The sequence below is a fragment of the Catharus ustulatus genome, chromosome 6 (assembly GCF_009819885.2).
Source record: "Catharus ustulatus isolate bCatUst1 chromosome 6, bCatUst1.pri.v2, whole genome shotgun sequence".
NCBI classification, from domain to species: domain Eukaryota; kingdom Metazoa; phylum Chordata; class Aves; order Passeriformes; family Turdidae; genus Catharus; species Catharus ustulatus.
Window position 1 is genome coordinate 30,880,803 of NC_046226.1, and position 14,296 is coordinate 30,895,098.

The 14,296-nt window shown below is 36.4% G+C and overlaps 1 protein-coding gene across 2 annotated transcripts in view; it reads left to right on the plus strand.

The window, feature by feature from the left end:
- The window catches only part of CDIN1 (CDAN1 interacting nuclease 1), a 127,684-nt gene that overhangs the window by 53,243 nt on the left and 60,145 nt on the right, over positions 1–14,296 (plus strand). Inside the window, exons 7-11 of one of the 2 annotated variants that reach the window (XM_033063895.2) lie at positions 204–253; positions 2,838–2,905; positions 9,055–9,120; positions 11,448–11,553; positions 12,547–13,352. In XM_033063895.2, coding sequence (XP_032919786.1) covers positions 204–253; positions 2,838–2,905; positions 9,055–9,120; positions 11,448–11,553; positions 12,547–12,574 — 318 coding nt within the window. In that variant the 3' untranslated portion in view covers positions 12,575–13,352. Of the gene's footprint in view, positions 1–203; positions 254–2,837; positions 2,906–9,054; positions 9,121–11,447; positions 11,554–12,546; positions 13,353–14,296 lie in introns of those variants that run through there. The other variant, XM_033063894.1, reaches the window with a different exon arrangement.

Below are 14,296 nucleotides of genomic sequence, written 5' to 3' on the forward strand. Positions count from 1 at the left end.
ATATTTGTGAGGGGAGCATTTCACTTTTTAATAGCTTGCTTTTATAGTGAATAAAAGCATGCAGTTTTTGTTTTCTGTGATTAAATCTGAACAGCATCTGATAGCCTTTTTGAGGAAAAGTAATTACTGTTTTTAAGATACTCTTTAACTATAATGGTTTTGTAGTTGCCCATCAGTATACTACTTCTCTTATTTGTCTGCAGTGTACTGTGAATGACTGTTGTTATGGACCACTGGTGGACTGCATCAAACAGTATCCTTTCCCATAAAATTTTAGGTGCACAATTGATGAGCTTAGACTGTGTGGAAGAGATGTGTCTAGCTTTAACCTGACATAAAGTTCTGCTTCACAAAACACGTTTCATACTCCTCTTTTTTACATTCAGTCAGCTAGAGGGTCACTGCAGAGCTTTCTCTTAACTAACAAAAATCAGGTGGACCATGGGAAGATGTCAGTTTGCTGGTTGCACATTCATATGCCTGATTGAATCTTTTTGGTTTTGATTGCTTGAAGTGCATATCTGGTTTTTTCTTAAGATGAAGTGGCCATGTTTTGAGTGGTGGAGTTGGACTAGGTGATCTCTGGAGATGCCTTCTAATTTCAGCTATTCTATGGTTAAATTAATAAGTTTCATAGATAGTGTTCAAAATTATGGCTTTGCTTTGTTACGAATATGAGTTTTATCTGAAATTTTTTCAAGTGAAATTCAGGTGTGATTGATCAAATAGTATTTTTAAACTCCTATCTGACATTCCGATGCTATTCTTTTGTTTTCTCTTCTTCTTAAAGGAGGTTATACTAGCTGTAGTAAAAAACTCTTATATATCCTGAATTTTCAGTGTTTGGCTGTTGGGTTGTTTTTTTTTTTTTTTGTAGTGTTGAAATAGTTAATTAGAGAGCCATATGGTGTGTACACTGAGGGAAGTCCATGTGGCACTGAATGTTCCATGTGCCACTGAGTAACACAGAGTGTTCCAGACTCAGATTAGAATTTGGTAGGAATGATCACTAAGAACCCAAATCTATTTTAATAAAGTCCTGCAGGAGCAGCTCTTCTGTTTCAGTCTGCGGTCAAAGGAAAAATTTTGAAATCATAGCCTGCTGTCATGAACAGGCTATTAAGGCAGTTCCCTCCCAAGCCCTAGAGAATCCTTGCATGAATGTCTGCATACAGTTTGGGGGAAGATCGTGGTTTCGCTGTGCAGGTGCAGGATAGGAAAGCTACAGCAATGTTTAGTTATGCATGAAAAACAGTACTTCTTGTAGTTGTGATGCATGTGATTGTCACTCTTTAAAAATACTTTCTTTCCACTAGGAGCACTTGTGTCTACTACCACCTCAGCCCTATCCTCATTAACTTTAACAGCAGCAGAATAGAGTTGAAATTGTCTTTGTATTTCATATTTTTAATTGTCATTTTAAATATTCATTGAGATTATCTTCATGATTAAACAAAGCACTCTGAAAGTGGATTAATCTAGTAAGTCACACATTTTAAATAGTTGTTGATCACTAGTTTTCATATCAGAATTTTAAGATTAATATTTTTTGGATGAACAATCTGGTTGTAGTCTTATGAGAGTGCCATGTTTAAAAGTAATAAAGACGCATATGTATAATTATGAACCATTTTTAAGGCTTATCTGTTTGCAATCTAGAAATCTTCAGATTCTGGCTCAAATCAGTTGTTGAATATGCAGTGTCATCATTGAGAGTAATGAGGAGGTTTTCAATTCCATTTTGATACAGAAAAGTTTAATACTAAGCTGTGTGAGTGCATTACTGCAAGTATATTGCTGAATTAGATGTTAATTTTGAGGTGCATAAAATAGTTAAAAATCAATTTGAAGTTAAGGTTTTAAAAGCATAATGTCTTCTGAAGGATTGCATATTGATTTTAAATATAACTATCTAATTGTATATGCATGGACCAAAGTATGAAGTCAACCTCTTTGTAAATGCCAAGAGGCTATTTTTCAGTAATAGTTCAGATGCTTACGGGAAACTAGGCTGCTAGATTGCATGAGTAGAAAATGACTTGTGAGGTTATTTACAAGTTTTGCCCCATGGTCATTGCCATACATCAATAACAGGTATTATAGACTAAGCGTTTTTGCTTATGGTGCATTGTAAATTCTGTTTGCAGTGTTTTTCTTACCTTTTTGCCATTCTTCATTTGTCCCTTTTGTTCTGAAATTGCAATTAGAGTTTAACATAATGCATAGTTTCAATTGATATAAGCTGTATATACATATGAAATTATTCAATAGAATTATTTTTTGCTGTTTGGTATGAAGTGTTCATGTAAGTTAAGTAATTAACTGTAATGGTAAGTTGATCTGTAGTTTAAGAAGTTACTTTAAACAGAATTTGGAGCTTAACTGCTTTTAACATAAGATCTTTTATCATATTGTTCCATAGGATTATTCTTAAAAGCTTCCTGAATAGAACTTTGGCCTCCAACAGGATACATTAAAAATATTTAATGTGGTGACTTTTTCACATATTGCAAGGAATGGCACATTGGATCAACAGGCTGTCAGTGAAGTGAAAAAGGCTTCACTATAAAATATTATTTGATCCTTCCCTGACATTAGTACATGCTTCTGAAAAATCAATTAAAAGAATGTTTTTTTACAGTAAGATGTTTCAGATGTGTGAATGCTTCTAAAAATCCCTATAAGGATTTCCAAAACTTAGAGTTAAAATCACTGATCACTTCTGAAATGCAGATGAAGGCAAATGAATTCTCTTATAAATTACTCTACATATGATGTTTTTATGAAGTTGCTTCTTTTCCAAAGTAATCTTTAATTTCTTAACCTAAAGCTGTCAGCGCTATTGGGCATGAGCACGAAGTCTTGCTGCGAGAAATGCTTTTGGAAAAAAATCTCTCTTTCATTGGTAAGAATCTGTTGTAGAGACTAAGCAGTGAATTCTTAACTTCGGAGATGTTGGTAACTGTTTACCTAGGACAAAATTCAGCCCAAATGCTTCCTATATTAGATAGTAAAGGAAGAGTAAAATATGATTGATGCTTTATATGTTATCTTTTATTGATTTAGAACTGAGCAGGAACTCAGTTACCTAATACCCTATATATAGAGCACATGCACAGGCTTGCAATTAATATTTCATAGAATAAGTAGCTGAAAAAAAATGCTTTAATATCTTCTGCTGTATTACTTTTGGTGTCATGAGATATTAGCTATAATCCAGGCCTTATGAGATTTAGGAAGAAGCATATGAAATATTTGCTTCAGAATGCTTTTTGTATTAAAGAAGGGCTAGAAGATTCACTCATTTACCTTGCTGTGCAGCTTCTGCTGAATTTTTGCACCCTGCTTCCCAATCAATGCAATTACTCATTTTTACACTCCCTATTTTTAAAGTTATTTTAAGGATTAATTAGTTAGGAAGTTACTTTCATTTTTTTTTGTTTAGCCCGCAGTATGTTTCTTTTTTACATGAGTGCCATTGAAGCAAAGATTAATGTTTAAAGTATGCATTCCCTAAATGTGATAGTAAACAATGACTTCTTAGTCTTTGATTCCTTATGTGATGAGACGACAGTGAAGTGAAATGCCCTCTTCTGTTAATGGTTGAGCATTGTACTAAATTTTTTGTGAACAGGGTTCACACATTTTTCTGGGTTTACCTGGAACTATAATCTCTCCTGATGCTGTTTGGTTAAGATTCTGGAAACTTTAAACAAATTCAAGAAGTTAGAAAGCGTTATTTAAGCTTTTTAAGTGATTGGTCCATATGATTAAGGAACAGAATTAGTGTACTCTTTTATTTTGGAGAAAAGTGAAAAAAGGACAAGATTAACTATCATATACAAGTTTGCAGATGGCACTACAAAACTAAAAGGCAGATTTTCTTATTTGACTATAAGAACATAGATACAGGCAATAGACTTAAACTGTAATTTCAGAGATGATGGTAAGTTAAAATACTAAACATTTCTAGTAACAATAAGTATAAAACAAACTGCCAAGAAAGGTTGTAGAATCACCTTCAACGAAAAGTTCAAGGATAGATTTGGCACTCATCTACCAAAACTGGTAATGAAATCAATTTTGTCACGATACAAGGGAATGGACTGGATGACTCACTAAGGGATCCTCAACACAACAGTTACAATTTTATTTGGCTTGTGTAAACTTAAGCAGTATAAAAATCACATTTAAATTTTAGAGTTTCATGACTTAGGATAAACATCAATTTTGTCTTTAGAAATTAGCTCCAAGAAATTTGTGCTATCAAGTTAAAATATGTAGAATGGATTAACTTGTTAGAATGTAAAGATAGAAATGAGAGAGCTTAATTTGTTGCTCAAATTTTATGTATAGTGAAGTATTGTTTAGTCATGATTTAACATATGTTAAGATTTGTATTTATTTTGTCTATGATCATATATGTATTTCAAGTTCTAGATATGTTTGCGATTTGGAGTATTCTTAAAATAAAGCTTTCTTTAAGTATCTGCAAGATGAACCCTACCAAGTCCCTTGTAATACAACCTTTCCTTTCTGAAAAACTATTTCCAAAACTGCTTGAAGAAAACACCAGAAAAACAGAAGATGCCAGAGAGCGATGCCAGTATTTCCCATAGGTCCTCAAATTCAGGCTTTGTTGCATAATCATTCCTCCTTTGTTGTTCTTCATTCCTATTTTGAGATGGTTTATGATTTGCATGGCTTATGGCTCGTGATTCCATTACTTTCTAACACGTTTCGCAGAAACAGAAATTTTGTAGTTCCCATATCAGTATGCTGTTCTTCAAGAATAGTCAGAGGGTTTGTATCAAGTGTGTTCACCTGGGCAACAGACAGTCAGTCTAGTATAGGAGAGGAAAGTACAGTCAAAGGATGCAGTGAATATGAAGTGCCTCAATATAGTCCTAGAGCTTGAAGCAGCTTTTCAGGTTCTGAACAGAATTTGTCTGTTTGTAGAGCAGTTGGCTTTCAAAGCCTGCAGATCAAAAGTAACACATTCAGACTCACCCTGGAATTGACTGGAAACCTATACACACTATTGGGGGTTACATTTTATTAATCCACAGTTCATGAGAAGTGCTTCATGTACCATGTCCTTGCTTCAGCAAAAACACAGCTCTCAAGTCTTTCATCTGAGATTAAAGTGATCAATAGAAGCATTTTATCAAAACGGACTCACAGCTTCACATGCTGTACTGAAATGCCAGGAGTTTCTAGGTTCAATATAGGATTTTTTTTTTCTTTACCATGAATATGTTAGGAAAGCTTTTAGATATATGGGGAGGTACTGAGCTTTATCCTCCTTTGGTTCCCACCAGTGGATATAAATTATGAAATCTGATCAGTGTTTTCTGCTACAGTCTTAAATTTGCAGTTGTAGCTCATTCATGCACCAGCAGAATAGGGCTAGTATAAGAACAATGATGTGTTAAATGGTTCTGATCGAGTATGACATTATGGTAAAGATGAAGCTGCAGTTTTGTTGAAAATCTAAATTAATGGGGTATCTGTTGACAAACTACTTATTAGGGCTGTTTCCACATAATTTTCAAACCTGAGGATTTATAAATGTAACTGTCAAAACTGCTATGGACTGGCTTTCAAGCAGTTACTGAATTATTTTCTTAATCCATGCTAGGGTTTAAAGATCTTTTGAGGTGCAGAATGCTACCTCTAGTTTCTTGACCAATGTGAAACATACCTGACCAGAAGAGCTAGAACTTCTATTTGATGGTGTTGCGGTTTAAAATAAGAATTTTATGGTGATTATGAGGAGTTTAAAATAATTATTTCTTCACCAGAGTTATAAAGCTTCAAAACACTTGGAAAAATATTAATGCAAAGTTCTGTTTCTGCACATGATAAATACATCAATAATAAACATAGTTTTTAATATGTTTTCCAATGTTAATCACAGTATAGCATGCTAGGAGAAACCACATGAAGAAGTTCAGAACCAGATTTAAAACAAAAAGCATGTTCTTTTTCAAGAGACATGGATTAGTATTAAAAGATTTTAAGAGTAATCAGGCATCCTTTGAAAACAGAATCTCTTGAAGAATATTAAAAGCAATGCTAATGCAGATTCCAGTTCAGAGACCTGCCACGTTGACCCTATTGAAACATGTGTTTACATCTGTTTTGATTTTTTTAAGGTGCATTTCCCTTCTTTTGTGGTACTACCATTTGTTAGATGTGAAAGAAAAGACTGATCTTTCCATTGCTGTTGCTCTTAAATAAGCAAAATTGCAGCTGGGACTGTCTATCCTAGGTTATTTTAAAGAATGAAGAGCAGGTTGCAGTTAACTAGATTTGGATAAAATTATTTTGTATTTTTAAAATAAGGATTAAAAGATTACGTAGTGCATTAATTTACTTTTATGTTATGGCATAAAACTTTCCATTCAGAGGTTCTGTTAAATTAGAACATTCTTGATCTTAACATCATTTGTCTGTATACATGACAATCTAAGTTTCAAAAAGTACAGTAAATTCACGAATACAAGCCGCACTGACTATAAGCCGCATCTCTGGGTGTTGGCAAATATTTTGGTTTTTGTCCATAGATAAGCCGCACACGAATATAAGCCGCTCTGTCGTTCGCAGCGAGGACCCGCGTGCAATTATTAACAGAACGGCGGGAGGGCGGGGTTTACTGGCTGAGCTAAGGCTGTGCAGGCTCGGCCCGCTAGGGGCCGCTGACGGGGCCAGGTGGTCCAGCACGGTGCTGCAGCTCGGGGCCGGCCGCTGCTGCCCCTGGGCTCAGTCACCCCGGGTCGGCGCTGCCCTGCGGTGGCAGGCAGGGACGGAGCTTCCCCTGCTCCTACGGCGGCGGCGGCGGGCAGGGACGGAGCTTTCCCGCGCCCGTGGCGCCGGCGGCGGGCAGGGACGGAGTTTCCCCGCTCCTGCCGCGGCGGCGGCGGGCGGGGACAAAGCACCCCGTCGGCTCCCCGAGCCGCGGCAATGGCTGCGCGGGGCTCCCGTCGGCTCCCCGGGCCACAGCAATGGCGGCGCCGGCTTCCCCCCCCTCCCCGGGCCGCAGCAATGGCGGCGCCGGCTTCCCCACCCCTCCCCGGGCCGCAGCAATGGCGGCGCCGGCTTCCCCCCCCCCCTCCCCGGGCCGCAGCAATGGCGGCGCCGGCTTCCCCCCCCCTCCCCGGGCCGCGGTAGGGGCGGCCCGGGTCCCCCCTCTCCTCCCCGGGCCGCGGTAGGGGCGGCCCGGGTCCCCCCTCTCCTCCCCGGGCCGCGGTAGGGCCGGCCCGGGTCCCCCCTCTCCTCCCCGAGCTGCAGCAATGGCGGCGCCGGGCCCCCCCCCCCCGTCTCTCCCCTGGGCTGTGGCAGAGGAGGAAAGAGAGCTCTCCCGCCTCTCTCCCCGCCCCCCGTTCTGCCTACACGGAGCCAGACTCCACCCGCGGTGCAACAGAGTAGCGATTTGTAACAATCGCAAAATGCCGACTTTGCAGCTGCTCGGCTCAGCACTCTGGCAGGCACTTCTGAGGTTGTATTAGCCGCTCCTGATTATTAGCCGCATTTCCGGTTTAGGAGCAAAATCTTAGTCAAATTGGTGCGGCTTGTATTCGTGAAATTACTGTAGTCAAAACCCAAGTCTGTCTCCAAATTCTAGAAATGTTTTTCATTACCTTATAATGTGATATAATGAAGTGTTGCATTGTAACGACTTCTATTTACAGTGTAGTCTGTTTATAGTAAAGAAATGCTCTCAAAATCTGAAAAAATATGTAGTACCACTCAAAAAGAATAAACAGCTATTGCTGTTTACACTGATGTGAATGTTCAGCTTTCCAAATTTACTTCTGTCCCACTTTCAGAATTAGTTCATTATAGAAAATACTTCAGACTTATATTCTGCAATGAAAAAGAGTGGGAAAAATTGATGTTGGCAATACTACAATATTTTGATTTCTAAGTTAGTATGTTTTTCTTGTCGTTAAAATGTTACTTGGACTCAAACTGCTGACCTTTCAGGATTTTGCACAAAGTATTCAAAAACTGAGTTCTGAACATTGGCCATGAAACTACTGTCCTAACCTGATAAATGGATTGGAAATAAGCTACCCAACAGTGAGAATGGACCATTGATTTTAATCAAAGGTGATGTAGAAAGGCGAATGGGATGCATGACAATGTCAACAGCCCAGTAGGTGTTAAGGGGCTACACAGCCTTACTTGTTACTAGGTAGTGCCATTAGTTGAGCTTGGGTGAAGACAGAAAGCCATGCCTGGAATTGAATGACCAGGTCACTCCAAATTCTAATGGAGAAATGGTGTTTCAGAAATACCAGTGTAATGGTATCAGAAATCAAGGACAATAGTTTAAAAATATTAAGGGCCGGTGTGGGCTTTTTTCCTTTCTTTTTTTTTTTTCCTTTTTTTTTTAAAAAGGGAGCATCTTTTCCTTTTGTCTTGTTCACTCATTATCATTTCTTGAAATATTCAGCTCTAATATTTGTGAGCAATAAAGTTGTAGACATAATGTTAGCTGAATGTCTAAATCTTTTTATGTTTGGAAATTGGATAAATTCTACAGAATCCAGAATGCAAGAGAAACTAAAATTATGGCTCTTCTTTAATAAATTTCTGGGAGATAAGGATTTTCTTGCTCTTTTTTTTAACAACTTTATGCTAACATTGAAAATAAAACCACGGCAGCAGCAACAGTATATCTACATTTGTGATGTTGGTGAGATTAATCTTAACACATCTGTAGGTGGAGAGACTCTTCTTTCAATCAGTGAATATACCTCTTTATTTTGAATATTTGGAGGTTATAAAATACTGTATGACAGCTTGAATTAATGATGTTTATAATGAAGACATAAAAATGCAGGGATGACAAAGAAGCATTTTTATATCCATGCTTCAGGTTTTCTACAAAGGTTCATTTAATCTGACACAGCATTGCATGCATAAGAAAGATATGTATGACTGCATTAGTAATTCTTGCACTCTTATTTAGAATAAAATTAATTATGCTGCTGTCTACTTAATGGAATAGTTTTATAAACAGTAGTTCTTATTTTCTATGTACAGCTGAAGATCAGCTTCGTGCAAAGGGTTATGACAAAACACCAGACTTTATTTTAGAAGTGCCAGTAGGTAAGTCTTTTAACTGAATTTTTATTATTTTGTGTAGAAGTGCTCATGGTAAAATATTATGGCTTAAGCAAAGCATATTCTAGGATGCATATTCTAGGATACTGCAAATAAGGCTCTTCAGGAGTTACCCAATAATTTTAAGAACTTCTTGTTTGAGTCAGAGATATTTGATCCTAAATAGCGTTACCCAATGTTCCTTCTTTAGTGCTTGCACGTTTTTATTTCATTATTAAAAAAGGGGGGAAAAAACCATAGTAAAAACTCCCAAATCCCTGGTCCCTCTAATGTATTCTACCTGCTACCCTTCTGAACTAAACACTGAAGTAGTTATAATTGTCTTTTACTTCTAGTCTAGACCAAATCAGTTCAAGGTAATCTTAAGAGTATTACATTACACCTATAGGTCATTGCATAAAGGTTTGTCATTGTGCAATTATTCTTTTGCCATTTCTTTGCATCCAAATACAATTCTGCAGTTCTTTACTGTTTTTTAAAAGCCTGAATAGCAAGAAAGAATAAGGAACCAAAGTATAAAGGTCATGTTAAAGTTCATCTACCTTTTCTGGTCTTGAGGCCATGTGACAGCTCTTGAATATCAACAAGGAGGGAGAATCCACAACCTTTCTAGGTAACATGTGCCTATGCTCAGGCACCCTCACAGTGAAATAGTGGTTACTGATGTTCAGGTGGAAACTCCTGTGTTAAAGTTTGTACCCATTGCCTCTGGTCCTGTTACTGTACACCACTGAAAAGAGCCTGCCTCCCTCTTTATCCGCTCTTCAGAAAGTTATATGCATTAGTAAGATTGCCCAGTAATGTGGGCCATAATAAACACAGGAAATACTTGGTGTTAAGGGACCCACTTTTATATTAGAAACATGAGATGAGATGTCCCACCTATTCAGGAGCCTGATCAAAAGGAAACTAGAAAAGCAATTATTTTTATTTTTTTTTTAAATCAGGAAAAACCCAAAAGAATTCTTTTTGTAATATCACCCTATTAGAAAGAAGGTTAAAAATAGTCTTAATTTATTTGCATATATTTGTCTCAAATTCAAATAATAATAGTGCATTGCTTCTTTCAAATTATTATAATCACTTGAGACTTACAGGAAATCATATTCTACCTGTTGTCTGGTCTGAACTAAGGTATAACAGTCCCTGGATTCTTTTCTTCATGAATCAGTGCATACCTAGGAAAGGCAAATGTTTCTTAGAAATAGCTTCTGAGCTGATAATACATCGGCTGTTATGTCTCCTGGGGTCTAAAGGTGTTGGGGAAGGATGTAGTAGTATAGGCCTACACAAGTTAGCTGGGTTACTGATAGCAGGGCAGTGGTGGCACATAGAGCTTAGTGTAGTGACTTCATGAGTTATTTTCCCAGATTTCCTGAGTAATTTTGCAGTCCGTGGTGAGTCATTTGCTGCTATAGCCTCTTGTAATCTTTATAGTGCTTCTGGGTTTGCATGTTCTCTGAAAACCTCATTCCAAGTCAAATTTAGGCTAAGGCATCATAGTTGTGGATATTGGTAACTCACAATAAAGGTAACATTTTTAAAGATCTTAACAATGATAGCAAACAACACCTTTTTGGAGAAAGAGTGGTCTCTTACAGTGATGCTCATGGTTTCTTCTGCAAAATTACATTACTTCTGAGAGGACATTCCTTTGTCAAAAAAAATGATTATTTTATTAATATTAGTACTTTACTCCTGCAAAAAATGAGGACATGAACCAAAACAAATAGCAAAACATGGAAAGAAAATAAATTCAAAATCACATCTTTTCACGTAAGCCTTCTTACTCCTAACTTCTTTCTGATGAAACATTATTGGTTTTACAAAAGAAAGGAAGCAAACTCATGTCCAGAATAAATTTCCTTCCCTTTCTTCTACTTCCCTTCTGGGTGGGTGACAAGTATCTGTCTTTAGCAGCTTAGCTAGCTTTTTTTATCATTCACCAGATGTTTCTGATTTCTTACGTGACAACTACCTTCCAGCAAAGTAAGGGTAGTAGAAGAGTGCAAGTACTTTTTAGTCTAATCTCTTTTTCTTTGCATTCTGTTTGTATAAGAATAAATACAGATATGTGGAACAGGGTGTAATTAAACTGAAATTCATGTGATTATCAGGTAAAAGTATTTTCTGGTATTTTTTTTAAATGCCGTATGTGCATATTTGAAAGATAATTTTTACAAACTTGTAACTCGGTTGCAAGCATGAATTATGTGGTAGATTGTGGAGTAAATAGAATGATCCCTAACACAATCTTACAGGCTGTTGAGTGTGATTTTCAGAGTTCAGTTTATTTTCTGCTGTCACCCTAGCTGTGGAAGGACACATAATTCACTGGATTGAAAGCAAAGCCTCTTTTGGTGATGAAAGTAGCCACCAGGCCCACTTGCAGGACCAGTTTTGGAGCTACTGGAACAGGTATATTTCTATTATTTTTACTTATAGATAAATAGGACTTAATTTTAAAAAAAAAGTTATTGGATAAAACACTACTGATTCTACATGTTATTAATCTGGCATTTTGAATGTCATTAAATAGCATTTCAGGTTGGTGTGCTGAAATATTTATGAAAAATTGAGATCTTAATTGTTAAGGTGCATCAAATCTATATGGTGATTTTACAGTGATGCTACATGACGGAGTAAGTTATTTTGAAGTGGAAGTTATATGTCAATTTTTTTAGTACCTGACTTAGAAGATTTTGCTATAATGTTTTGGAATACATGCAAGGTGACAAATTTGTTAAAAAATCTTCACAGTCTAATCAAATGGGGTTTGTGTATAAAGGATGTTACTGCTCATTGTCAGTGTAAGCAGGACAGTACTGTTTCACAGTGGTTTTTTTAAATAAAGTATTTATTTTTTGTATTATTTACATTTGAAGCAATAATTACAATTGTTTTCAAGTTGAAAGTGTAGTAAGTAATTGCAGGATAAGGGGGAAAATAAGTTGTGCTAAACAGAATTTTGTGGCATGTTGATGGTATTGGTGGAAAAATACTATATTTTAAATATGGTCAAAATACTTCTGCTTTATTGTTATGAAAGTCATTATTGTGTATATTTATAAGTCTTTCCATAGTATTGGACACATCCTCACTGGAGGATTTTTTTTCCCGAAAAAGTACTGAACACAATGCTTCATCTTCAATGCCATTTTTCTATGTATTAGAACCCTAAGCACAATAGTGAGGCAAATTAAAGTTTAAATAACAGATTTTTTAAAGCATAAATTTAGAAGTCTTCTCAGTCAAGAGACCATCAGAGGGATAATGGACAACATGGCACAAATGTATGAATATGCAACTAAAAGGGGTGTGTGCCAATACCACAGTCTAGTCTGATGACAATTAATATTTCAGCTGAATATGAAAATAACTAGCATTACCTTATTTTACAATCCCATAAAGCAGAGAATTGGAAAACTTGAAAACTTGAATCAAGGTAATGGGAAACTTGGAAGGCTGTCAGTTGTTGGATGAAGATATTATACTCTAGAAGAGTTGTAGAAAATAAGTTGTGAAACACTGAATATAGAACTTAGAAGGAAATTTGAGTATATACCATATCGAGGCAAATGGTGAGAATGGCGGGAAAGATTGTGATGCAAACAGTGCTGAAGTGCACATCAGTGTGAAGGAAATGGAACAGCCCAGTCTGGAAGAAGACCATTAGATGTATTCCAGTACAGATTAGATGTATTCTGAATGTAAAGGGTGTGTTTGAAGGAATTCATTATGATATCAGAGAAGAATACCTCCAAGAAGTGAATTTTAGACAGATAATTTGACTGTGAAGATACTAAGTTGAGATGTGGTGAAACTTGCATTGGCAGGTAGAACGAAGATACTGACCCAGTTGTTGTTTGTAATAAAATTGCCATTGCAGTTTCTGTCAATTTACTGTTTGTTTTTTTTTTTTTCATTCTGTGAGGTGTTTATCCACATTTTAGTGTAAAACATTTGAGAATAGTGTGTACCATTTGCATCTGACATTTCCAAAGGAAACTTCTATTATGCTTTTATCAAAAAACCAAGCAGTTGCTAACTTCGTTTTAATTTTAACGTGTAGCAATTAACAATTCAGCTTCAAAAATGGAATAACATCTCTTACTGAGCTGATAGTCAAGTATCTTTAATGCTGCAAAAGCTAGACTGGAATGATATGTGGATCAATAAAACATTTTGGAAGTAGTTTTGAGATTTTTCCAAATCTGCTGTTATAGCTGTTTGTATTGGAAACAACGACAAAAATTTTTGATTCTTAAATATAGTGAATTTACATTCATATAAACGAAACTAGAACTCTCCATAGTAAGATTTTTTACACCCTAAATCCAAAATTTAGGTTAGTTATGGAAATTAGGCAGATTTCTGTGGTTTTTTTCTAAAGAATAAATCCTGTTAGTTTTAATTTTGGTACTGCTTGGCCAAGCTGACAGAGCCACATCTTCTGAAATGAGTTCTGAATTACTGTAGTTTCTAATATAATGACAGTTGGGTTAATGAACACATGTTGATAGATTAGGTTGCATGTAGGTTAGACAGTTAACTTTCATCGGTCTCTGGAACTATTTATATGAAAGGACACAGGTGTAGCTGCACAAACTGTGAACCAATAATGTATTATTTAATCAGTCTAGGCAGTGGTCTCTCAAGAGAGAACCAGATTCTCAGTTAATTCACCACACCTTTGTGTCTCTCTTCCTCTTAAAAGAGAAATTATTTGGAGAACAAGCATGAGTTCACAATAGAGGTGATATGACACTAAAGTAATAATTTAGTTTAATTAACCTGACTCATTGGTTGAACTTAAAGCAGAAATAAAATTCAAAAGAAAATCTGTATCACCTGTTAGATGTGGATAGAAACACAAATCTAGATAGTTTTAAAGGAATGAAAATGAGAGGTTTTAGACCTTTTCCATTCAGCTTTTTTATTGCTTATCTAAAAATTGGGGGTGAAACTGGAAAAGTTTGTGTTCTTTTCTCACAGATGTCACAGATGTAAGATGAATTCTGTTCAGAATCTGACTGAAAGCTTTGAACATTGTTTGCTGTGTTATGTGTGTATTTCATTAAATCCTGTACTTTGTGCTAACTAAATCTGTGAGTGTCTTAAATTGGTCTGAACTGACAGGAAAGAAATGGCACTTTCTCAT